The sequence below is a fragment of the Salvelinus namaycush genome, chromosome 25 (genome assembly GCF_016432855.1).
Source record: "Salvelinus namaycush isolate Seneca chromosome 25, SaNama_1.0, whole genome shotgun sequence".
NCBI classification, from domain to species: Eukaryota; Metazoa; Chordata; class Actinopteri; order Salmoniformes; family Salmonidae; genus Salvelinus; species Salvelinus namaycush.
Genome location: NC_052331.1, coordinates 7784432 through 7811806, shown reverse-complemented (window position 1 = coordinate 7811806; position 27375 = coordinate 7784432). Strand labels below are relative to the sequence as shown.

Here is a 27375-nt window from a genome sequence, read left to right as displayed (position 1 = left end):
CAGGGCCTGTATTCATAAAGCGTCTCAGTCAGAGTGCTAATCTAGGATCAGGTCCCCCCTGTCCACATACTCATATTTATTATCATCTAAGAGGATAAACTGATCCTAGATCAGCATTAGATGCACTATGCGCAAAGATAGATGCACGATTGTTTCCAATGTGGTTAATATACCATCTATCGCCGTTTTAATTGAACCATCGTTTGTTCTTATCTAACAGTATCTAAATTGGTTCTAAGAAACGAGGCTTTTTGCAGCATGTCTCATATGTGCTGCATTGTTTCTCAGTGCTTTCGAGCATCCATTTACATTTTTTTCAAACTTTCGTTTCCTTTTCACCAGGAGTCAAATAGCAGGTATTAAAGGTCTCATCGGGGAGAGAGATGACAGCAGATCTGTTATTATACCTACCCGAAATGGCTGAAAGATTGCACTTGGGGGGGGAGCTTTCATTGGTTGAACTCAGTCAAGTAAAAAAATCTGCACGGAATGTCTCAGTATCTATCTCTGTCTCTCTAGCTCTGTCTCTTTGAGTCTGTCTGATATAACTACCAGTTGGCGATGCTCATATCTGGATTGGTTCATACCAACTCACTTCTCCAGAGAGATTAATTATTATATATATTTTTTCATGTCCAGCTGAGAATAGCAGAGCGAGATGAAATTACTATTGTTGCTTCCTCTAGACCAGACATGGGCAAACTACGGCCCGCGGGCCACATACGGCCCGTTAGGCTTTTTAATCCGGCCCGCCGAACTTGTCCAAATTATAGTAAAAACCTCCTTTTTTTCCCCTTTCCCTGCAATGCCCACGTTTCCCCAATAGATGGCGCACTCAAAACACATTGACCGTTGTTGGAGTGGCGCGTATTTCTCTTTATTTCACTTTAATTTTCACTTCGTTTCACGTCACCATTAAGCCCTTCTGTGAAAATGAGCGGACCAAAGAGAAGGAAAGTGGACAGCGAATGCCGAGTGTTTAATAAGGAGTGGACAAACTCGTCCGTGGCGAGTTTGTAGAGCGCGCGGTCAGGACAATCCATCCATGATTTTGCGGAGTTTAACACAAGTAGATATTATTGAGCTTGAGTATTTCGTTGTGTAATAATATGTTTTGAATGTTGAAAGTGATTCCATTTTTCAATAAATGTTGATTTCTTTAACTTTGCACCTTCGATTGAAACTTATTAAAAACAGACGCAATCTTGATAAATCACAGTGCGTATGTTATTTTAATCTATTTACATTTCCTCATCCCGGTATCTGCGAAATAGTATGTAAATGCCATATCTTGCATATTCCTTGAGACAAATTTATTAACTGATAAGGGCTATTTTTCACATTTGAAAGACAGTTAATAAATTGGGTTGTAGTGTTCTTACTGTGCTATGAGGTTTGCACACACTACATTTAATGCTTTAGTATATCCGGCCCAAACACTCCCTCCAAATGCTCCTGGCCCGGCCCCTCTGTCAAATTTTAGAACCCATTGTGGCCCGCGAGTCAAAAAGTTTGCCCACCCCTGCTCTAGACTCTCCCGTTTCATATGCAAGTGCAGCTGTGACTTTCACAGGCACAGGAAATCGTTCCTTTGTCTGGATTGGCAAGAAAATGTGACACATCACGCCCTATGCAAATGTGGGGGCTGAAACCTGACACTTCGAGTCAGCTCTGCTAAGAGAGTGGGAGCGGAGAGACCACAAATAGGACTTTCTGGCACTATAAAGCACGGGACCCTATGCCATTCACAGAGCACTTTGTACATCAAAATGTCGGTCTGAACAGGTTCAGAACCACATCTAAGAGGTACTTGATGGTGAAATCAACCAAACGATGTTGAAGCAATGTGAATGAAGCTCCATCTTCGAACAATAAATTATATTAGTTACACTTGTCTTTGATAAATTACTTTGTTGATAATAATAGAGAATAAATAAAACAGGTTTCATACTATGATAGATTCTTGAGAGGTATCGAAAAATGACCCGCGGCTAGACAATGCATAGTATGCCTAATTTAAAGCTGCAAAATTCTCACGTTTCGAGTACCACCTCCGGAGGTCGCAGGCAATACTCGCCTTAGTCACCCCCTCCAAGCAGTCAACAGAATTGTCTCTTCAAACGAAATGCTCCTACAGTAAAAATCTTCATAGCAGTGCAATGTTTTTCGAAACAGATGAAATATATAAGCATATTTCACATTTTATTATGTTATTAGTCTGCTTAGTAGCATAGGCTATATGCTGCAAGTGCTCACATGTGGAACACATGGAATTGTGGTTATTCTACAAAATTCTACAGTTGTTTGGCAAATGTAGTTGTTATTCGAAATGTAGTTGCTGTTACATCATTTACGCAGCAGCATACAATACATTTTTGGACTCGCTGTTGTGCTGTGCTCACTACAACAGGAAGGTGGTGCAACGGTCCTCATGGTCAAACTTTGTCGTCAAAGTCTGGCATTCTCTGGATGAAGTCATGTTGGATTGCCAGCATGGCCATTGTATTCAAACGTTTCCGGTCTGTTTCTGTTGCATGTGAACGTTTTATTATTTTAAGCTTGGAAAAGTGACCCTTCCAGACAGATGTTTCAAATCCTTCAACTCAGATTTGGACCACACACCCTCTCCACCGTATGGCAGGCAGGGGAAGCAAAAATAGTCGATGCTTTGCAATACTTGCAGTTAGCCACTGATTCCTTCCGAAAACCACTCATTGTGAAATTTGCGATCTCCGACTTGTTGTGTAATGTTTATGTCCAATGGCCGATGAGCACCGATATGTTTTATCTGTACATTTCTCTTCATATGAGAATGATTGAAAATGATTTGCCACTAGATTGTCGACGTGATTCATGATGATGACTGCTTATCTTGCTCACTAGCAAAGATTTGGTAAGTATGGCATTGGCATGATCAGTGCAGTCAAAGCTACGCTAGATATAACGTGAATTGACCTAATTTTATCTGTGGCCAATGACCTTGAGCCTTCTTGGATGGGCACTTCTACTGTAAATCTATGGCATCACCCAAGGGGGCTTGAACTGCCTAGCTCTCCCTGTAGATTCTGTGGTGATGTAATGTTCAGATAAGTGACAGAACACTGAGCCAATCACGGCGCAACTAGAGAAGATTGAGCTAGACTGGAACACCTGCATTTTGGAGTTACCTTACTCAAGAAAAAAACATGTTTATATGCAGCTTTTCACAAAAAATTGGGAAGTGCTTGGGGAATTTTGTCCGGGTCAGAAATGTCTAAGAGATTAATTGGTCCGCAAAAGTAAAAATGACTACTTTTATGTGAATGAATGAGGCGGAACACACCACAATTCAAACTGTTCTTAGAAAATAAAAAACTTGTTAGAAAATCATTTGAAATTGACAAGTTGAAAATAGCCTATGAATAAAAACAGGCTGCGTGCCTTGGTTTGAGGGCAGCGCGGATTAAATGTACTGTTGTGTAACAATCACATTCTGGGATGGAGAGAACACTCTAACATCACGCAGATAAAAAAACTCACGCTGGGGCGACCGTTAGAGATGTTTGGAACTCACGCATAAAAGGGTTAACTCAAGGAAAATTATATATTTTTTACATTGTTTGCAAACTGATATGTGACACAAATGAATGCCAGAATAACATGCAAAACAGGCTTTGTCCCACCTGCCCTGAATGAAGGGTCGCCACTGCACCAAACATACGCAGACCATGGTTACCAGTCTCCGTATAAGAAACTCATTTTCTATGCATATTTCACATGAACATTGCAAGAACACTCCTGTGTCCAATTTTCTGAGGGTGAGGAGAATATTCCCTCAACATCACACCAAACATACACAGAACATACACCGAACATGTTCTAGACATGTTCCATGGGGACGCTGCAAGAACATTCCTGTGTATCTGTTGTCCGGACGTCGCTTGATGGTCCCAATGAAACGTTCTCACCCACAATAAAGCTTAATTAAGCGTCACCCCTTGCTACTGTTGCTCTGATTGGTGAACCCCTGATCCAGTCACAGTTCTTTGTCTGTTGGCAAGGTCAGGGACACTCACAAAGTTTTCAACTTACATTTGACAGACATGATTACATGGTGCATGTTCATAATTAAAGTCTTGGGATTCAAACTCACAACAATTTTGTTCACAGCATTCCCCCTACAAATTGCTGAGATAAGTAAATCAAACCAAACTCACTATTCTCTCACCATTAACTGATATTGTTCACATGCTCTACATGGTGGCGTAGCAGGAAGACCAGAATGCTGTCAACCAAGTGGTTGTGAGTTCAAATCTCAGATGAGGACATGTTGAAAAATAATAATAATTACTGTATGTGAAAAGCACTGTTTGTGTGTTTCTATCCTTGCCAACAGACAAACTATTAATGTCCAAACATACCAAGACATTTGTGAAGAGGGCACAACAAGACCTTTTCCCCCTCAGGAGACTGAAAAGATTTGGCATGGGTCCCCAGATCCTCAAAAAGTTCTACAGCTGCACCATCGAGAGCATCCTGACCGGTTCCATCACCGCCTGGTATGGCAACTGCTCGGCATCTGACCGTAAGGTGCAACAGAGGCTAGTGCGAACGGCCCAGTACATTACTGGGGCCAAGCTCCCTGCCATCCAGGACCTATATAATAGGCGGTGTCAGATGAAAGCCTATAAAATTGTTAGAAGACTCCAGTCACCCAAGTTATAGACTGTTTTCTCTGCTGCGGTACGGGAGCGCCAAGTCTAGGACCAAAAGGCTCCTCAACAGCTTCTACCCCTAAGCCGTAAGACTGCTAAACAGTTCATAAAATCGCCACAGGACAATTTACATTGACCCCCCCTCCCTTTTGTACACTGCTGCTACTCGCTGTTTGTTTGTTACCTATGCATAGTCACTTCGCCCCCACCTACATGTACAGATTACCTCAACTAGCCTGTACCCCCGCACACTGACTCGGTACCGGTGCCCCCTGTAAATAACCTCGTTATTGTCATTCTTATTGTGTTACTTTTTATTGTTACTTTTTATTTTAGTCTACTTGGTAAATATTTTCTTCTTCTTGAACTGCCCTGTTGGTTAAAGGCTTGGTAGTAAGCATTTCACGGTTAAGTCTACACTTGTTGTATTCGGGGCATGTGACAAATAAAGTTTGATTCGATTTGATGACTGACACACAGGAATGTTCTTAAAACATGTCTAGAACTTGAATATCTTGTATTCTGAGAACATGGCAACCATGTTCTGTGTGACGTTGATGGAATATTCTCCTAACCCTCAGAAAACTGGACACCGGAATGTTCTTGCAACGTTCCCATGAAACGTGTCTAGAAGATTAATATCTTATATTCTGAAAACATGGCAACCATGTTCTGTGTGACGTTGATGGAACATTCGCCTAACACTCAGAAAACTGGACAAAGGAACGTTCTGCGAACATTCCAATTAAAGGTGTCTAGAACATTAATATATAATATTCTGAGAACATGGTAACCACGTTCTGGGTAAGTTCTGTGTGACATTAAAGGGAATTGTTTCTTGGAAACAGTCCTTGCACATGACTGGAACATTCCTATGAAAACTTCAGGTAATGACCAAGTGAGACTCTTAAGGGAACATTCTCTAAAGGTGTGGGGAAAGTTTGTTGTTAGCTGGGGTGGCCCCAAACACCAGTAGCAGTCACCTGGTGTCAATGAGGAGAACAAGGCCCTTAAGTGTTTTAATATATATATATATATATATATACAGTGGGGCAAAAAAGTATTTAGTCTGCCACCAATTGTGCAAGTTCTCCCACTTAAAAAGATGAGAGAGGCCTATAATTTTCATCATAGGTACACTTCAACTATGACAGACAAAATGAGAAAAAAAAATCCAGAATATCACATTGTAGGATTTTTAATGAATTTATTTGCAAATTAGGGTGGAAAATAAGTATTGGAGGCTATTTTGTAAATAACATCGCAGAAGTCAAGGATTGGTAGGATAGTCAGTTTTACAAGGGTATGTTTGGCAGCATGAGTGAAGGAGGCTTTGTTGCGAAATAGGAAGCCAATTCTAGATTTAATTTTGGATTGGAGATGCTTAATGTGAGTCTGGAAGGGGAGTTTACAGTCTAACCAGACACCTAGGTATTTGTAATTGTCCACATATTCTAATTCAGAACTGTCCAGAGTAGTGATGCTAGCCGGGCGGGCGGGCGGAGGCAACAATTGGTTGAAGAGCATGCATTTAGTTTTACTAGCATTTACTAGCAGTTGAAGGCCATGGAAGGAGTGTTGTATGGCATTGAAGCTTGTTTGGAGGTTAGTTAACACAGTGTCCAAAGAAGGGCCAGAAGTATGCAGAATGGTGTTGTCTGCGTAGAGGTGGATCAGAAAATCACCAGCAGCAAGAGCGACATCATTGATATATACAGAGAAAAGAGTGGGCCCGGGAATTGAACCCTGTGGCACCCCCATAGACTGCCAGAGGTCCGGACAACAGGCCCTCCGATTTGACACACTGAACTCTATCTGAGAAGTAGTTGGTGAACCAGGCGAGGCAGTCATTTGAGAAACCAAGGCTACTGAGTCTGCCGATAAGAATGCAGTGATTGTCAGAGTCGCAAGCCTTGGCCAAGTCGATGAAGACGGTTGCACAGTACTGGCTTTTATCGATAGTGGTTATGATATCGTTTAGGACCTTGAGCGTGGCTGAGGTGCACTCATGACCAGCTCGGAAACCAGATTGCATAGTGGAGAAGGTACGGTGGGATTCGAAATGGTCGGTGATCTGTTTGTTAACTTGGCTTTCAAAGATTTTACAAAGGCAGGGCAGGATGGATATAGGTCTATAACAGTTTGGTTCTAGAGTGTCTCCCCCTTTGAAGAGGGGGATGACCGCGGCAGCTAACCAATCTTTGGGGATCTCAGACGATACGAAGGAGAGGTTGAACAGGCTAGTAATAGGGGTTGCAACAATTTCGGCTGATAATTTTAGAAAGAGAGGGTCCAGATTGTCTAGCTGAATTGTAGGGATCCAGATTTTGCAGCTCTTTCAGAACGTCAGCTGTCTAGATTTGGGTGAAGGAGAAGTGGGGGAGGCTTGGGCAAGATGCTGCAGGGAGTACTGAGCTGTTGGCCGGGGTAGGTAGGGGTAGCCAGGTGGAAAGCATGGCCAGCCGTAGAAAAATGTTTATTGAAATGATCAATTATCGTAGATTTATTGTCTCAGTGCAGTGGGCAGCTGGGAGGAGGTGCTCTTATTCTCCATTGACTTTACAGTGTCCCAAAACCTTTTGGAGTTAGTGCTACAGGATGCAAATTTCTGTTTGAAAAAGTGAACCTTAGCTTTCCTAACTGACTGAGTAAATTGGTTCCTAACTTCCCTGAAACGTTGCATATCGCAGGGGCTATTCGATGCTAATGGAGAATGCCATAAGATGTTTTTGGGCTGGTCAAGGGCAGTCAAGTCTGGGGTGAACCAAGGGCTGTATCTGTTCTTAGTTTTCCATTTTATGAATGGGGCATGCTTATTTAAGATGGCAAGGAAACACTTTTAAAGAGCAATCAGGCATCCTCTACTGATGGGATGAGGTCAATATCCTTCCAGGATACCCGGGCCAGGTTGATTAGAAAGGCCTGCTCGCTGAAGTGTTTTAGGGAGCGTTTGACAGTGATGAGGGGTGGTCGTTTGACCGCAGACCCATTACGGACGCAGGCAATGAGGCACTAATCGCTGAGATCCTGGTTGAAGACAGCAGAGGTGTATTTAGAGGGCAAGTTGGTAAGGATGATATCTAAGAGGTGTGAGATTCTGAATGACAGAGTTTCCAACCCACATGTCTGGTTTGGAACCAAAATGGATATGAACGCAAGTTGGAGCAAGGTGGGTGGAGAGTGGAGTAGGCATTTAAGGAATATTTCACTCCCAAAAGTAAAGCTAGCTACATATTCAGACATAAGAAGTAGCCTCCCAGTTTGCACAGACCATTTTGGTAACTTTCTACTACATTGTATTAGGTTGCAAAATGTTGCTAATTGGTAACGTTGTCTAGTATCAATGCAACCTGGAACATTGCAAAACGTTTTGAAACGTTCCTGAAACTTTATTGGTAGCCTACACACACAAAACAAACATTTTCAGAACGTTTTCACAACCTTACAGCAACCAGCTGGGCTAATGTCCAGATGTGTTCATTTCCCACACCATCTGTTGTGTAGTTCCATCAAGCTATGCTTCAACTGTCACTGAAACTTTAGGGAGTGACTGTACCTTATTATCTGTAACTTGACTGACGGGAGTGAGGGAGGGAGGGAGGGAGGGAAGGAAGGAAGGAAGGAAGGAAGGAAGGAAGGAAGGAAGGAAGGAAGGAAGGAAGGAAGGAAGGAAGGAAGGAAGGAAGGAAGGAAGGAAGGAAGGAAGGAAGGAAGGAAGGAAGGAAGGAAGGAAGGAAGGAAGGAAGGTGGGGAACGAGAGTGAGTGAGGAAGGGTTGGAGGGTGGGTTGATGGAAAGGTAAGGATACATGTGGGAGGGAAAGTCTTATCAGACTCATTCTTCTACAGAGCTGGGCCGCTTGAACGATGATTGCTGTTGGCGAAAGAAGACATTTGTGTGCATTTGGAGCATAGAACACACATATTTAAAAAAATCATAACTAAAATATAGCCGTTCAGACCCTTTGTTTAGGCAAGCCTAAATTAGTTCAGGAACAAAATTTGACTTAACAAATCACATAATAAATTACATGGACTCATTCAATGTCTGATTTGTTATTGTTGCCCATCTACCAATTACTGCCCTTTTTTTTATTAAGCTTTCGAAAATCTCCCTGGTCGTTGTAGTTGAATATGTGTTTGAAATTCATTACTTGGCTGAAATACCTTATTGATGTTGTATATATGGGGGACAGAGGAATGGTTAGTCATTAAAAAACCTTATGATTTCACACAGAACATCTCTGTGTCGAGCTAATAATTATGCTGTGGATTATGTATTAAACCACTCGGACACATCAAATATATAGTTCACCTTCTGAACTGAGCTGCAGGACAGGAATGAAACTTTCTCAGGGATGTTGCTATGAGGCCATTGGTGATTTTAAAACAGCTACAGAGTTCAAGTTCAGTGATGGGAGAAAACTGAGGATGGATCAACAACATTCTAGTGACTCCACAATAATGGGGAATAACACTTTTCCATAACATGCACCTTGTTTGCAACAATTCACTAAATTAATAATGCAAAAACAAACACAGCAAAGGAATACACTTTTTGACCTGAATGCAAATCCAACACATCACTGAGTAACTGCCTACTTACTTTCAAGGATGGTGGTAGATGCATCATGGTATGGGTTGGCTTGACATCTGCAAATACTGGGGAGTTTTTCCAGGATAAAAAATAAACTGAATGGAGCTAAGCAGAGGAAAAATCTTAGAGGAAAACCTGCTTCAGTCTGCTTTCCAACAGAGAATGGGAGAGGAATTCACATTTCAGCAAGACAGCAAGTTGCTTACCAAGAAGACAATGAATGTTCCTGAGTGGCCAAGTAACAGTTTTGACTTAAATTTGCTTGACTTAAAGCTTTGGCAAGACTTGAAAATAGCTGTAGCCATGATCCCCCAACATCTTGAAAAAGCTTGAAGAATTTTGAGAAAAATAATGGGCGATGTTGGACAATCCCGGTGTGCAAAGCTCTTATAGACTTACCCAAGAAGACTCACAGCTGTAATTGAAGCCAAAGGTGTTTCTAACATGTATTGACTCAGGGAGAAAATACTTATGAATACTTATGCAACAACTATATTTTAGTTATTTAATTATTTAACTTTTTTTGTTGTTGTAAATTTTTCTTCCTCTTTGACATTACAGAGTATTTTGTGTAGATGACAACGAAATAAATCTTAATGCCACTTTGTAACACAATAAAATGTGAAAAAATCCAAGGGGTCTGAATACTTTTGCAAGGCACTGTATTTACATTTTAAATTTTACATTTTTGTCAGCACACCCTCTTATCCAGAGCGACTTACAGTTAGTGCATTCATCTTAAGATAATGTGAGAGTCAACCACATATCACAGTTTAGTAAGTACATTTTTCCTCAAAGTAGTTATCAGCGAAGTCCGTGCAAGTAGGAAAAGACAAGTGTTAGTACAAAGAAGGCAAGGATGTTGTTGTTTTTGTATTTACTATTATTTATTTATTTTATTTGGGGGGGGGGGGGGGTGCTGTAGGATTAATCAAGAGACTCATATCTCTCAAGTTTTCTGAGATCAGTGGTGTTGAAGGAAATTAGACAATGGAAGGACTGGCGGGTGGAAGCTCTGTATACTGCATAGTTAGTAGAGTTATACTGCATAGTTAGTAGAGTTATACTGCATAGTTTCAGATACTATAGTATACTGTTACCGAATTGCCTTCGTATACTGTAGTAATTTTAATCACAAGTGCAACTCCAAATACCCACCTCAAAGTGTCACTCAATAACCACCAATTCTGGTTACTGCTTTGCAGCTATCGGACATATACTGCATGTACATACAGATCTAGGATCTTAATTTGAGCCAGTTTGCTACAGCGGGAAAATAATCCTGCAGCAACAGGAAATGTGAATTATTATGTGGATTATAATTAATGGACATTTGTGTACATTTTTCATAGTGGAAAATCAAGTCTGAAATTTCAAAGTGGGAATTACAAACTTCAGAAGACTTTTTAAACCAATTTAAAAATGTCCTGCATTGCAGAAAAATTCTCCTGCAACAGGGTGATCAAATTAGATCTGTAGTTTCCTTTCTCTCATTTCTCACCCCCCATTAAGCTACCACTGATGGGTGAGGGTAACACTTCTTAGTATATTTCACACCAAAAAATACTAAAATGAAACGAACAATAGATTAATATCAATAAAGTGTTTTTCTAAATAAGTCACAATAATGAAATGGGTAAAACTGTAAGTCAGAGGCTATGCTGAACACAGGTGCAGTTCCAGACTCGTCTCATAGTCTAGATACATAGTAAACGTAAATCCAGGACACTTAAATTAGTATGATAAGTTACTGTACGTTTGGTGTGGTTACATAAGACAGAACGTTACTCAAGGCAAGAAGGAAATCAGGGGTAGGTGTATAATGTGAATGTCTAGCAACCAAAAGGTTGTGTGTTCAAATCTCATCACAGACAACTTTGGCATTTGAGCTAAATAGTAACTTGCAACTACTTACCACTTTTTAGCTACTTTGGAACTACTTAGCATGTTAGCTAACCATTCCCCTAACACGAATAATTTAACTTAATTCCTAACCCCTAAAACTAACCCCTAGACTAGCTAACATTAGCCACCTAGCTAACGTTGGCGTTAGCCACAAGAATTTGAAATTCGTAACATGTCATACGAATTGTAATTCGTAACATATCATACAAAATGGATGATGGACATCCACAAATTAATACATATCATACTACACTCAATAAAAATATTTGCTGAGGAGTATTTCTGTCTGTAATAAAGCCCTTTTGCAGGGAACAAGTCATTCTTATTGGCTGGGCCTGGCTCTCCAGAGGATGAGCCTGGCTGCCAAGTGGGTGGGCCTATGCCCTCCCAGGCCCACCAATGGCTGCTCCCCTGCCCAGTCATGTGAAATCCATAGATTAGGGCATAATTTATTTATTTTTAACTGACTGGTTTCCTTATAGGAACTGTAACTCAGTAAAATCTTTGAAAATGTTGCATGTTGCGTTTATATTTTTGTTCAGTATAATTGGAGGGTCGAGGATTTACGTTTACTATGCTACACTACATATACAAAAGTATGTGGACACCCCTTCAAATTAGTGTATTCGGCTATTTCAGCCACACCCTTTCCAATCTCCATAGACAAACATTGGCAGTAGAATGGCCTAACTGAAAAGCTCAGTGACTTTCAACATGGCACCGTCATAGGATGCCACCTTTCCAACAAGTCAGTTGGGAAAATGTCGGCCCTGCTAAAGCTGCTCCGGTCAACTCTAAGTGCTGTTATTGTGAAGTGGAAACGTCTAGTAGCAACAACGGCTCAGCATCGAAGTGGTAAGCCACACAAGCTCACAGAATGGGCCCGCAGAGTGCTGAAGCACATAAAGCGTAAAAATTGTCTCTGGAAGCAACGTCAGCACAAGAACGGTTCATTGGGAGCTTCATGAAATGGGTTTCCATGGCCGAGCAGCCGCACACAAGCGTAATATCATGTGCAATGCCAAGCATGGGCTGGACTGGTGTAACGCTTGCCGCCATTGGACTCTGGAGCAGTGGAAATGTGTTCTCTGGAATGATGAATCACGCTTCACCACCTGGCAAGCCAACAGAAGAATCTGGGTTTGGTGGATGCCAGGAGGACGCTACATGCCTCAATGCATAGCGCCGACTGTAAAATAAGGTGTAGGGGGAATAATTGTCTGCGGCTGTTTTTCATGGTATGGGCTAGGCCCCTTAGTTCCAGTGAAGGGACATTTTAATGCTACTGTATACGATGACTTTCTAGATGATTCTGGGCTTCCAACTTTGTGGCAGTTTGGGGAAGGCCCTTTCCTGTTTCATCATGACAATCCTGGGCTCCCAAGTGGCGCGGTCCATACAGAAATGGTTGTCGAGATTGGTGTGGAAGAACTTGACTGGCCTGCACAGAGCCCTGACCTCAACCCCATCTAACAACTTTGGGATGAATTGGAACGCCGACTGTGAGCCAGGCCTAATCACCCAACATCAGTGCCCAATTTCACTAATGCTCTTGTGGCTGAATGGAAGCAAGTCCCAGCAGCAATGTTCCAACATGTAGTGGAAAAACCTCCCCAGAGGAGTGGAGGCTGTTATAGCAGCAAAGGGGGACCAGCTCCCTAGTAATGCCCATGATTTTGGAATGAGATGTTCGACGAGCAGGTGTCCACAAACTTTTGGTCATGTAGTGTACATGTATCCTTGAGTCAGTATACCATCATCTCCTGGAGGTGTCGCTCAAGAACCAACGATTATCTTCAAGCCTGTGTCCTTTCCATCTGAGTGCATCCTCTCTCCATCTCAGCACGAGTGTGTGTGTGTGTCTCAGTGTGTGTGTTGTCACTCTCCTCCAACCTGCTCCCCGCTCAGCATGGCCAGATTTACGCAAAGTGAAAGCAGAAGGGATCAGCAGCAGCATCATCCCCAGCCGACTCATCCCGCCCCCGTCAACCTGCTTCTACAGCAGCCGCTTCTACAGCAGCCGCTCCTACTTATCCCTCATCAGAATCAGCTCGCGCACATCCCGGTTCCGAAACCCATGAACGGACCCGAAACTGTCTCCATGCACACGGACTGCGGCGCCATGAAAGACCAGGACGCCATCAAGCTCTTCATTGGACAGATTCCGCGGAACCTCGAGGAAAAAGACCTGAAACCTCTCTTTGAACAGTTTGGGAAAATCCACGAACTGTCTGTTCTGAAGGACCGATACACAGGCATGCATAAAGGTAGCGTTTTATGTCGGGTCTGCGCCTCCTCTTAGGCTACAGTTGGTCGTTACATTGTAATTACTGTAATTATCATCTGTATGAAACGCAATAGTCATTCCATGTTTGTACCTTTTTGTGATAGATAGTGTCTCTCATCATCATCTATTCTCTCTTATGATGTCTGTTCTAGCAATAGTGTGTTAGCGAATGCACCTTGTAGGCTCCTACTAAAAACCCCATGTGACTTGTAGAATAACGTGGGATATTCGGTAAATATCAGGTACATTTTTTTGCTAGAAGGGCTACTGTAGCATCCCAACACTTTTTTTCTTGCCCTAATTATTACACACCTATCTTAATTAACAGTTTTGCGCCAGGTGCGCGCATAACCTACAGTTTATCCTCTCGCCATCGCAGTGTGTCGTGACGCAAACAAACATTTAGAATATTTGGCAAAAAAATCTAAAGGATCTCAATGTTTATTTTCGAAAAATCTGTATTTTTAAAAAAAACGTTCATGTCTTTGCATCACATTGGTAGGCTACACATACATGATCAACAGGATTAGGCTATGTGTCCTTCATGTGTGTGTGTGTGTGTGTGTGTGTGTGTGTGTGTGTGTGTGTGTGTGTGTGTGTGTGTGTGTGTGTGTGTGTGTGTGTGTGTGTGTGTGCGTGCGTGTGTGTGCGCGTGTGTGTGTGTGTGTGTGTACATACCAGTGTGTGCGAGTGAGCAAGCATGCGTGTGTGTGTGTGTGAGAGAGAGAGAGAGAGAGAGAGAGAGAGAGAGAGAGAGAGAGAGAGAGAGAGAGAGAGAGAGAGTGTGTTTGCAAGCAAGGGTGCATAGTTAAATAAAGGTTAAATAAAATAAATAGATAAATAAAAAAGTGTGTGTGTGTGTGTGTGACTAACCCTTGTTGATCTGTTTTGATTGACAGGTTGTGCGTTTCTCACCTACTGTGCCCGGGATTCTGCCATCAAAGCCCAGAATGAATTGCATGAGCAGAAAACCCTACCTGGGGTGAGTACTCCACCACCCTCATGCTGCCAGGGTTTTGTACAGAATGAAAGATGGTATGAAAGCTTTTCCCCAAAAACATCTGGGGGAGAGTTGCCAATTCCTTTAGGATTGGGGAGAATGAGAGAGAGGAGAGTGAGAGAGAGACAGAAAGGAGTGAGAGAGAGGGGAGGAGTAAAAGAGAGAAAGAGAAGGTACTGTACAAACAGCAGTAAACAGAGCCATGTAGATAGCTTGAGACTGTTCACTCTGTGAGCCATGTATGAGCAGGAATAGCAGGGGCAGGAATGACAGAGAGAGAGAGCGAGAGAGAGAGAGAGAGAGAGAGAGAGAGAGAGAGAGAGAGAGAGACATAGAGCGCGAGAGAAAGAGAGAGAGAGAGAGAGAGAGACATAGAGCGTGAGAGAAGGGAAACTGAAGAGTGAGGCAGATAGAGACAGAAAGAGAGAGAAAGCAGACATAGAGTGAGGCAGATAGAGACAGAAAGAGAGAGAGAAAGCAGACATAGAGTGAGGCAGATAGAGATAGAAAGAGAGAGAGAAAGCAGACACAGATAGAGATAGAAAGAGAGAGAAAGCAGACATAGAGTGAGGCAGATAGAGACAGAAAGAGAGAGAGAAAGCAGACATAGAGTGAGGCAGATAGAGACAGAAAGAGAGAGAAAGCAGACATAGAGTGAGGCAGATAGAGACAGAAAGAGAGAGAGAAAGCAGACATAGAGTGAGGCAGATAGAGATAGAAAGAGAGAGAAAGCAGACATAGAGTGAGGCAGATAGAGACAGAAAGAGAGAGAAAGCAGACATAGAGTGAGGCAGATAGAGACAGAAAGCAGACATAGAGTGAGGCAGATAGAGACAGAAAGAGAGAGAAAGCAGACGAGAAAGCAAGATCTGAAGGGAGAGGCAGAAAGGAAAGAGAGAGGGAGTGAGATGAAAAGGAGGGATATGGGTGTGCGTGTTGTTTGTGTGTGTGTGTTGTTCCTGCATGTTTATGTATGTGCCTGAGTGTGTGTGTGTGTGTGTGTGTGTGTGTGTGTGTGTGTGTGTGTGTGTGTGTGTGTGTGTGTGTGTGTGTGTGTGTGTGTGTGTGTGTGTGTGTGTGTGTGTGTGTGTGTGTGTGTGTGTGTGTGTGTGTGTGTGTGTGTGTTTGTTTGTTTGTCTGGATTCATTGTAGGTCAATGCCAAGTGGCAGCAGTGTAGAGTGCAGCATTCCGTTACATAAAATAATCTAATTCTGCTCCTCTTCTTTCCAGCCCACTACACATACAGAGAGCATTTGAATTCCAAAATGTTGAATTTGCATTAGGATCTAGATTTTTTATTTTTTTTATTTTAAAATGTGTAATGCACATATTGAATTACTTAATTCATAAATTGAACTTGTATTTCATGATTTGAAACTGTATTGAATTAATATTACATTCTGTTTAACAATTCAATATCAATTTAATTAAATATTCAAAGTAAACATTTATATATTAATTTGGTAGATATTGCATTCATGTCTGTGTATCACATTTAAAAACCTTAATTTCAAGTTTATCAACTCTTTGGATATTCAACTTCTCAGATGAATTCAGATTCAGTTTTCAATTTCAGTTCTCTAAATTCAGATTCAAAACCAGAGACAACATCCTGGTACTTTGCCAGCCAGGAAAAGTAGAGGAGAACAGATAGAATCAAACTCTCACTGTGGTAAACAGAAGCTTCTAGCAGTTTCTGAAGCCAATGTGGCATGTTGAATATATTTTCTTCCTATTCATTTGGCTCTAGCATTTGAACCATGTTGGGTATAAGTTATTATTCAGGAAAGCCAAGACTCTCTGGAACATGGACTCTTGTCTTCGGTTCTCCTAATATTTCACAGGCCACGCAGGACATGTTAGATGGGAGTGTCACAAAAAAAAGGAATTTGCCCTCTATAAGGTTTGAACTAGGTCTCCTACATGTCACAAGACTGTGTTAGCCCACTTAGACAAAGCATAGGGATAAGTTCAGGTAAAGGACGACACGTTGTCACCCCCCCCCCCCCCCCCCCCCCCCCCCCCCCCCCAAACTCACTTCACAGCGACCCCAGTGGTTGAACCAGCGCAACATCAGATCTGAGTCCAGTGGCATCGTTGTAAAGGATGTCCCGCTGCCTGCTTAGCGAGTACCGCTTCCCCCTGATTCAGCTCGTTTGGAGATTGGAACTCAGGACTTCTCCCTCAAAAACACACGTGACCACACTCCTGAGGCATTCCAAACCCCTCCTGCTATTAAAAAAGGCCTTCTTCAATTGTGCAAGGGGCGACACATCAGGCTGAGGAGTGAGTTTCACACCATCCCCATCTGCTACACTAATACAAGTCTTCAAGATCCTACAAGGTTACTCATCAGAAGAGCGTGGTTCGGTGAGCCATGCTTATGTGATGAGGAACATGAAGACGTGTTCCTTGGACATGTCTTAGTTTTATGGTAAACGTGTTAGTTTCAAGTGTCCAGGGGTTGTGATACCGATGGTTTCTCAGGACTGATGGCTTCTACAGTACGGTTGTGGCTAGATGGATTATAGCTCCATGTAGTTGTCACGTCAGGGACAACTGTAGCATTTTAGCTAAGCCGAACCCTTTTCCTAACCTTAACATAATTCTCCTAACCTGTTATGTTAATTCTCCTAACCTGATGCGTTAGTTATCCTAACCTGCTACGTTAGTTTCGCCTAACCTGCTGGTTTAGTTCTGCTAACCTGCTGCGTTAGTTCTCCTAACCTGCTGCGTTAGTTCTCCTAAACCTGCTGCATTAGTTCTCCTAACCTGCTGTGTTAGTTCTCCTAAACCTGCTACGTAAAGTCACTTCTGACTGTAGCTGTACTCCATCTAGCCACAACTGTAAAAGCCATCAATTCCAAGAAACAGTCAGTATCTTAACACTGGCAAGGGTAGTCATTATAAGGGTAACGTGACTGACTGAGTTAAGACTTTTCATTTTTGTTTTCAAGAAGTTGTCATTTAGCAGACACTATTATGCAGATCAACTTAGAGGAGCAATTAGGGTTAAGTGCCTTGCTCAAGGTCGCAACAACAGATTTTGCACCTAGTCGGTGAGTCGAACCAGCGACCTTTCAATGACTGGTCCAACACTCTTAAGCGCTAGGCTACCTTCCGCCCCTATGTTAACTAGCTGAACTAAAGCCTAGGCATTGGGTCCTCTGACTTGGATAAATATTTTCAAGGAGGTCAAATGGGGGTAGAGTGTTTGGTGACCATGCTCGCGTGACGAGTAACTTGTCTGAGACTTGAAAAGTTGCATTGTCTGGCACACAGGAGACCTGGGTTAGAACCCCAACAGTCAAACTAATACGTCTTCAGGTCTCAGGCAAGGTTGCTCATCCCGTGCATGGATCACTAAACCACCTCTGTTGCACTTAAATGGGAAAATATATTCAGCATGCCACATTGGATTCAGAAACCGCCATAAGCTTATGTTTAGAGAGTTTGATTCTCTCTGTTCTCAAGATTTTTTTTTTTTTTTTTTTTGGTTTTGAATTTCAATTAGAGAACTGAATTTGAAAACTGAATCTGAATGCATCTGAGAAGTTGAATACAGTATAAGAAACTTTGATGAACTTGAAATTATAGTTTGTAAACTTGATACACGGACAATGAATGCGATATATACCATATTGAAACTGAATATAATTATATAATATAATATAATTCAAAATTTGAAAACTGAATGTAATATTCATTCAATTCAGTTTCATATTATGAAATACAAGTTTAATTTATGAATTAAGTGATAAAAATTGTGCATTACAAATTAAAAAATACAATGTTCAAATTTTATATCCTAATACAAATTCTAAATTAAAGAATTCAAATACACTGAAATCGATCCATAGTGAGAGAGAGCGAAAGATGGGAGAGGGAGGTGGAGAAGCAAAGGAAGGAGACAGAGAGACAGCCCACTCTGTGGCTGAATCCTTATTCACCCCTTCCCCTTGCCCCTCGGCCCTCCATTTGCGTTCACACACGCCTCTGCCAGTTGCACAAGTGTCCCATAGCACAGGGAGTGATAACTATTGAGGGTGTAGGGGCTAATTAGACCCTCAGATAGCCACTTCGACTGAGCCAGCAAGGCATCAGGCTTTAGAGAGAAGCGCTATCTCGACGCGCACTGTGATATGTTAGGAATTTGCGCAATTTTATACAAAAGAATGGAGGCGTGCCTTATTATATTCCACGTGCATTTATTTATGTCTGATTTCGAGACTTGATACATGTAAACAGATAAAACATCTCCCAAATTAAATGTCTAACTGTGACTATATATGGTAAAACTGCAAGGGGGATTTGTTCATTTGAATTTTGTGCTTGTTTTATTTTTTAAAAGTGAATCTTTCAAGTCAGTAGTGTGTCCCGAAGTTGATGGGTTTATTGATCCCATTTCCCCTCTCTGGAAGTCAACCTCGGAGTTTCGTCAGAAACACTTGACAATGGAGGGCACTCCGAGCGAGTTGGTAGGGGCAAGGGTGTGGTTACGGATTCACAGACTCACTTACTCACTCACTGAGTTTCAGACATTTAGCCTACATACAAGATGGGAAGTTCGAATGTGTCGAATAAAATACTATAACAGGGCCAACCCCCCAAAGCAGTGTGAAATGGAAAATAACAGCTTGCTCTTCTCATGCCTACTAACCCATATTAAAGCCACTCTCCTCTCCCCCTGTCGCTCTCTCTTTCCCCTGTCTCTCACTCTCTCTGTCTGCCTGTCTCTCTGTCTCTTCCTCTCTCTTTCTGTCTTACTATATCTTTCTCTCCCTGTCTCTCTCTCGTTCTCTCTCTCACTGTCTCTCTCCCTCCCTCTAATGGTTTATCTAGTTATTTCTCACCCCACTCTTTCTTTTGAATCCTAGCTCTCTCTTTCGTGTTTGTGTGTGTGTGTGTGTGTGTGTGTGTGTGTGTGTGTGTGTGTGTGTGTGTGTGTGTGTGTGTGTGTGTGTGTGTGTGTGTGTGTGTGTGTGTGTGTGTGTGTGCGTGTGTGTGCGCGCGCAGAGGAGGTTTTCACTCGTCTCTAATTGCCGTTTCCCTTCCTCTCACATCCCTCTCTTTCTTTCTCACCCTTCTCTCCTTTTACTGGAGGAGTGACAGCTTCATCAGAAATAATTGGCTGCTTGCACTGTGCAGCTGCATGTCTCTCTGCATGTCTCTCCCTCTCCCCCTCCCCTCTCTCTCTTATCCCTCACTTCTGATCTATTATTCATCTGCGATGTTGTAATGCAAAATTAATTAGGCTTAATAATAGATTTGGTGGGGTGTAGGTTAGACAGACAGACTGCCATTAAAACAAGTACTTAGTGTGACGATTGACGTCCATGTTTCGCCAATGAAAAGGCATGGGGAAGTTTTTTTAAAGAGATTTTTATTTTATGGCATAGATAGACGAGGGGAGGTATCATTTCAAAGAGCCTACTCAAAACAGCGGATAAGGTTTTGTATGAAGATTAACGCACACACATGCACAGACACACAAACACACACACATACAGTACACACAGATTCATATGAACAATGTGCCACCAGAAATTCTATGTCTGTGTCTTAGCGAATGCTTGTGTATTGTTGATACATTGTTTACAATCTATTATGCGCTTGGCCGTGACATTTCTGCCTCACATTGATGGATTCACAACCTGAGCCAGGCCACTAGGCTATAGTAGAGCCCCATGAGCGGTACCATTGTGATTTACGCTCCCCTTGCAACTTGTGCTCTCATTAGTCCAGTGCACAGAAACAGATTAGATAGTGTTGTAGTGTTGTTCCACATGGTGATCCTTACTCTGACGGAATCATTCTCAGAAGACACAGGTGATGACACAGGGATATACTCTGTGTGTGTGTGTGTGTGTGTGTGTGTGTGTGTGTGTGTGTGTGTGTGTGTGTGTGTGTGTGTGTGTGTGTGTGTGTGTGTGTGTGTGTGTGTGTGTGTGTGTGTGTGTGTGTGTGTGTGTTAATGGGTTCTACCTCAGAATCCCTCTGTTACTCCGCGCTTTTACAGCACAGTAAACTCATGATAAGTGCACAACATTGTATATGTACAGTACCAGTCAAAAGTTTGGACACACCTACTCAGTCAAGGGTTTTTCTTTATTTTTTACTATTTTCTACATTGTAGAATCATAGTGAAGATATCAAAACTTTGAAATAACACATAGAATCATGTGGTAACCAAAAAAGTGTTAAACAAAATATATTTATATTTGAGATTCTTCAAAGTAGCCACCCGTTGCCCTGATGACAGCTTTGCACACTCTTGGCATTCTCTCAACCAGCTTCATGAGGTAGTCACCTGGAATGCAATTAAATAATAGGTCTGCCTTGTTAAAAGTTAATTTGTGGTATTTCTTTCCTTCTTAATGTGTTTGAGCCAAGCAGTTGTGTTGTGACATGGTAGGGGTGGTATACAGATAAAGGCCTATTTAGTATAAGACCAAGTCCATATTATGTCAATAACAGCTCAAATAAGCAAAGAGAAACAACAGTCCATCATTACTTTAAGACATGAAGGTCAGTCAATCCGTAAAATGTCAAGTTTCTTCAAGTGCAGTCGCAAAAACCATCAAGCGCAATGATGAAACTGGCTCTCATGAGGACCGCCACAGGAAAAGAAGACCCAGAGTTACCTCTGCTGCAGAGGATCAGTTCTTTAGAGTTAACTACACCTCAGATTGCAGCCCAAATAAATGCTTCACAGAGTTCAAGTAAGAGAAACATCTCAACATCAACTGTTCAGAGGAGACTGCATGAATCAGGCCTTCATGGTCAAATTGCTGCAAAGAAACCACGACAAAAGGACACTAATAAGAAGAAGAGACCTTCTTGGGCCAAGAAACATGAGCAATGGACATTTGACCGGTGGAAATCTGCCCTTTGTTCTGATGAGTCAAAATGTGAGATTTGTGGTTCCAACTGCCGTGCCTTTGTGAGACGCAGAGTAGGTGAACGGATGATCTCCGCATGTGTGGTTCCCACAGTGAAGCATGGAGGAGGAGGTGTGATGGTGTGGGGCTGCTTTGCTGGTTACACTGTCAGGCATTTATTTAGAATTCAAGGCACACTTAACCAGCATGGCTTCCACAGCATTCTGCAGCGATACGCCATCCCATCTGGTTTGCGCTTAGTGGGACTATCGTTTGTTTTTCAACAGGACAATGACCCAAAACACACCTCCAGGCTGTGTAAGGGCTATTTAACCAAGAAGGAGAGTGAGGGTGCTGCATCAGATAACATGGCCTCCACAATCACATGACCTCAACCCAATTGAGATGGTTTGGGATGAGTTGAACGACAGAGTGAAGGAAAAGCAGCCAAAAAGTGCTCAGCATATGTGGGAACTCCTTCAACACGGTTGGAAAATCATTCCTCATGAAGCTGGTTGAGAGAATGCCAAGAGTGTGCAAAGCTGTCTTCAAGGCAAAGGGGGGCTACTTTGAAGAATCTCAAATATAAAATATACTTTGATTTGTTTAACACTTTTTTGGTTACTATATGATTCCTTATGTGTTATTTCATAGTTTTGATGACTTTACAGTTTTTTACGATTGCTTACGCACTAAAATGTAACTTTTCCCACAATTAGCAAAACCTTACACTCAAGGAGCAAAACACAAGGCTAGATTTGCACAACTGTAAGCACATTGTCAAAACATTACACACAGTGATTTGCAAAACACTAAACACACTTGTATACATCAGACACAGAAGTATATCATGATGTCACTTCCTTGCAATTCCAAAGCACTGACTGTCAAATTACCACACCTATGAGCCAATCTGTTAAACACAGCCATCAGGTGCACAAACACATGATCGCTAAATTGTAGACACACCAATCAGGTTTAAGCACTATAAAAATGCAGCAGGTAGGTTCACCTGCTTTCAACCAAAATGGAAGGAGTCAGAAGAAGAGTGACGGTGAGAGGAGGAGTACACAGAGGAGGAGAAGGAGGTAGACGAAGAGGCAGAGGCCGAGTCAGAGGTCGAGGAAGACCTGAAGCAGGAGGAGAACGTGCACAAAGAAGAAGAGGACCAAACTTATCAAATGACATTCGTGCAACACTAGTGGACCATGTTGTGAACCACGGATTGACGCTGAGGGAGGCTGGACTGAGAGTTCAGCCAAATCTTAGCAGATATACAGTGGCATCTGTCATAAGGACTTTTCGACAGGAAAACAGGTAAAAGATCTGTCTACAGTTACAGTAATCAGCCGCTTATTGTATGGACCATATCAGCACTTGTGATACCCCTTCCTGTGACATTGTACAGTAAGTTACATGTATTATTCTCTAAATAGGATTGAGGGTCGGGAACGACAAGGAGGAAGGGGGCCCATATTCACGCAAGAACAAGAGAGATAATAAACATGGTTTTGGCCAATAATGCTATCAGGCTCAGAACTACAAGCCAACATTATCGGTGACCATGCCATTTTCAATAATGTCCATCGGGTCTCTCAGTCAAAACTGGCACGCATCCTGAAAAGACATCAGGTTCAAATGAAACAACTTTATCGAGTGCCTTTTGAGAGGAATTCAGAGAGGGTCAAACGGCTGCGACATGAGTATGTGGAGGTTTGTATTGTTCACTTTAGCACTGTGATGTTGCATACTGCACACAGGACTTCTTTACATTGACTGTATACTAGACCTATCCTGAACTACACAATCTTGTCTTTCACTGTATTTCAGGGAGTTTTGCAGATGGATGCTGAGGAAATCCTGCATGAATTCATATATATTGATGAGGCAGGGTTCAACCTCACAAAAGCAAGAAGGAGAGGCAGAAATATCATTGGCCACAGGGCTATAATCAATGTCCCAGGGCAATGTGGGGGTAACATCACCCTTTGCGCTGCCATTTCACAGCATGGGGTTGTCCTCCGTCATGCCAAAATGGGCCCTTACAACACACCTCACATTCTCGCATTTTTGGACCGATTGCACCACATCGTCACAGCAGGTAATGAAATGCACCAGATGCAATACACGGTCATCTGGGACAATGTGTCATTCCACCGCTCTGCTTTGATCCAGAACTGGTTTCAACACCATCCACAGTTGACAGTACTATACCTTCCACCATACTCTCTGTTTCTAAACCCTATCGAAGAGTTTTTCTCTGCATGGCGGTGGAAGGTTTACGATCTCCAGCCCCAGGCTCAGGGACCCCTCATTCAGGCCATGGAGGATGCCTGTGACCAAGTCGACGCCGCAGCTGTGCAAGGATGGATTCGACATTCAAGACGGTTCTTCCCGCGTTGTCTTGCTAATGACGATATTGCTTGTGATGTTGATGAAATTCTCTGGCCAGATCCAGCTAGGCGAAGAGATAATGTATAGTATGTTTACTGTAGTATTTTCTGTACAATATTGTCAGTTTTTTTCAGATTATTTTTTGTTTGTTGTTATTTACTGTAATTGTAACCTGTACTGGATACAGTATTTTACGTTTGTCTGTTTGCTGAGCTAACAGTGTTATGCACACTACTGTAGTAGCATGAAAACTGGGACATGTTTTGTTGTGATTCTCCATGTTGACTGATTTGGGTATATGGAGAGAAATAAATGATATTTTCCTCAGTCTGCAGCATTGGTCTTGTGTAGTGTTTGTATAGTTGCACTTTCTCTGTGTACTTCACTTACAGTACTCTAATCACTGACAATTAGACTTGCTAAAAGTGTTTTAGGTTAGCAACAGCAGTGTGTAACTGGTTCAAAAAGATTGAAGTCATATGAAATGTGTGTGTTTCGTATGGTAACAAAATATTCTTTTTATGAAGTCGTGTATAGTTTTGACAAGTGTTCCATTTTGCAAATGATCTGAAGTGCTGTGCTAATTGTGTGTAGTGTTTTGACAAACCGGGCCCTGTTTTCAAAATTGTGCTTAATAAAACAATTGAAAAAAACTATTATTCTACAATGTAGAAAATAGTAAAAATATTGAAAAACCATTGAATGAGCAGGTGTGTCCAAACTTTTGACTGGTACTGTATGTCCAAACTCCAGTCTCAAGTCAAATACACTACTTATATTTTGCACCAGATATGTTTGTGTGTGTGTGTTCGTGCGTGTGGTGACAGAGTCACTCTTCCCTCAGGTTGATGACCATGACCTTCTCTGTCACTGCTGAGTCTCTCATTATCTCACATGTTTGGCCCTCCACTCTGTTTCTCTCTTACTCTTTCTTTCTGTCACTCCCCTATGCCTCTCTTTCTCATCCTTCTTTCTCCCTCTGTGTCCAACTGCAGTATATGGCTGTCTACACTGCCTGTCTTCATTGGTTTTAAATGCTACAGTGCGTTCTAAGATGCAACACATTATTTATCTAGTCCATGTTTCCTAGTAGAGAGAGGTGCTTTCCAAGCACACATGAAGACGTCATAGTAGGACACACTTACACACAGGCATGTTTAGTCTTCCGCAGAGAGCTTGTGTATTAATGTACTCTATATCTTCCTGTGAGAGCGTTTTATCTCGCTAGGAGAACACTCCCCGAAGTCCGGCAGCGGCAGCAGATCCTTCGCTGGAAGAGTCAGCCCACATCTATTATTTAACCAAGTTAAACCAGAAATATTAAGTCCCCAAAGGGCTGTAGATCAGCCTCACAACAACTGTGTTTGCAATAGGCTGCTCGCAGTTAAACAAACTGCTACTACATGCAGCCTGGGATGCAGAAATATGTTAAATTCCAGGTTTCTTTACTTGCATGGTTTCCTATTTGTTTTAGTTAGCAACAGCTACCCTTTTTGGGAGTCAACACATAGAAGACAATACAAAGTGTGTGTGTCGTAACCTGAGGCTAGTTGGTATCTAAGGGCTGTGCTGTGTGTCTGTACGGTGTAATGTGTGTGATGTGTGTGTGTCTACCAGTGGAGGCTGCTGAGGGGAGGACGGCTCATAATAATGGCTGGAACGGGGTAAATGGAATGTGTTTGATGCTTTTGATATCATTCCACCTATAACACTCTAGCCATTTCCGTGAGCCCGTCCTCACCAATGAAGGTGCCACCAAAACTCTTGTGGTGTCTGTATGTATGGTTTTACAACCGCTGTTTCCATTTGTAGGGCCGTATAAAATCCCGGTCGGAATCACTGAATCCAGACATTAATTAAGATAGAATTATTTTATTTATTATAGATCAAATGTTTTTTCTTCTTCTAGTAATAAAGTGTGATTTTGAGGGCGAAAGACTGAAACAGAAATGAATGTTGAAACCTGGATTAACAAAACAGAGAAAACGGAATTTGGGGAAAAAGTAAACGGAATCAGGCAAAAAATATAACTGATTTTATATGGCTCTAGTGGAGGGGTAGTGTGCTGTGTTATGGAAGGGTGGAGGGGTAGTGTGCTGTGTTATGGAAGGGTGGAGGGGTAGTGTGCTATGTTATGTAAGGGTGGAGAGGGAGTGTGCTATGTTATGTAAGGGTGGAGGGGTAGTGTGTTGTGTTATGGATGGGTGGAGGGGTAGTGTGCTGTGTTATGGAAGGGTGGAGGGGTAGTGTGCTGTGTTATGTAAGGGTGGAGGGGTAGTGTGCTGTGTTATGGAAGGGTGGAGGGGTAGTGTGCTGTGTTATGGATGGGTGGAGGGGTAGCGTGCTGTGTTATGGATGGGTGGAGGGGTATTGTGCTGTGTTATGGAAGGGTGGAGGGGTAGTGTGCTGTGTTATGGATGGGTGGAGGGGTAGTGTGCTGTGTTATGGATGGGTGGAGGGGTAGCGTGCTGTGTTATGGAAGGGTGGAGGGGTAGTGTGCTGTGTTATGGAAGGGTGGAGGGGTAGTGTGCTGTGTTATGTAAGGGTGGAGGTGGAGTGTGCTGTGTTATGGAAGGGTGGAGGGGTAGTGTGCTGTGTTATGGAAGGGTGGAGGGGTAGTGTGCTATGTTATGGAAGGGTGGAGGGGTAGTGTGCTGTGTTATGGAAGGGTGGAAGGGTAGTGTGCTGTGTTATGGAAGAGTGGAGGGGTAGTGTGTTGTGTTATGGATGGGTGGAGGGGTAGTGTGCTGTGTTATGGAAGGGTGGAGGGGTAGTGTGCTGTGTTATGAAAGAGTGGAGGGGTAGTGTGCTGTGTTATGGATGGGTGGAGGGGTAGTGTGCTGTGTTATGGAAGGGTGGAGGGGTAGTGTGCTGTGTTATGGAAGGGTGGAGGGGTAGTGTGCTGTGTTATGGAAGGGTGTAGGGGTAGTTTGCTGTGTTATGGAAGGGTGGAGGGGTAGTGTGCTGTGTTATGGAAGGGTGGAGGGGTAGTGTGCTGTGTTATGGAAGGGTGGAGGGGTAGTGTGCTGTGTTATGGAAGGGTGGAGTAGGCCCCAATAAAATCGGCTTTACAGAGAACATGGACGGAATCACGGAATCCAGACATTAAAACGGAATTGAACAATATTCAAAAATGTATTGAATTTAGTAGGAAATCAACGAAATGCATTTATTCGACAATTCAGTAATCTGCCCAAGATTATCATAAAACATTAACAAAATGCATCAGTGATTCACAGGAATGTCCCTGTCTGTGTGCGTGTTTGTCTACCACTTTATGTAGCCGTTAGCGATGATGCTTATGTTATGACAATAAAGTGTGATTCTGAGGGGGAAAACCCCCCCAAAAATTGGGAAAAACTGAAACCGGGAATAACAAAACGAAGAAAATGGAATTAGGGGGGAAAAATGTAAGGAATCAGGCAAAAAATTATAACCGATTATATAAGGCCCTACTTTTTCCTCAGTTCGGAGATTTCACTGCATATCACGGCTTGGCATGTTCTTATGGCAGAGATGCCTGACTGTGGAATCTCTTGTGACAGCCGTGTCATTTTCATGCCAACACACACACAGACATGCGCACAAGTGCTTTTTCATGCACACTCAAGCTCACAC

The 27375-nt window shown here is 42.5% G+C and overlaps 1 protein-coding gene across 1 annotated transcript in view; it reads left to right on the top strand.

Annotated features, from left to right (window-relative positions):
* The first annotated feature begins 13103 nt into the window (after window positions 1–13103).
* LOC120020179 (CUGBP Elav-like family member 5) overlaps window positions 13104–27375 on the top strand; it is a 44736-nt gene continuing 30464 nt past the window's right edge. The window contains exons 1-2 of the mRNA XM_038963667.1: window positions 13104–13461; window positions 14381–14463. Coding sequence (XP_038819595.1) covers window positions 13104–13461; window positions 14381–14463 — 441 coding nt within the window. The remainder of the gene's footprint in view (window positions 13462–14380; window positions 14464–27375) is intronic.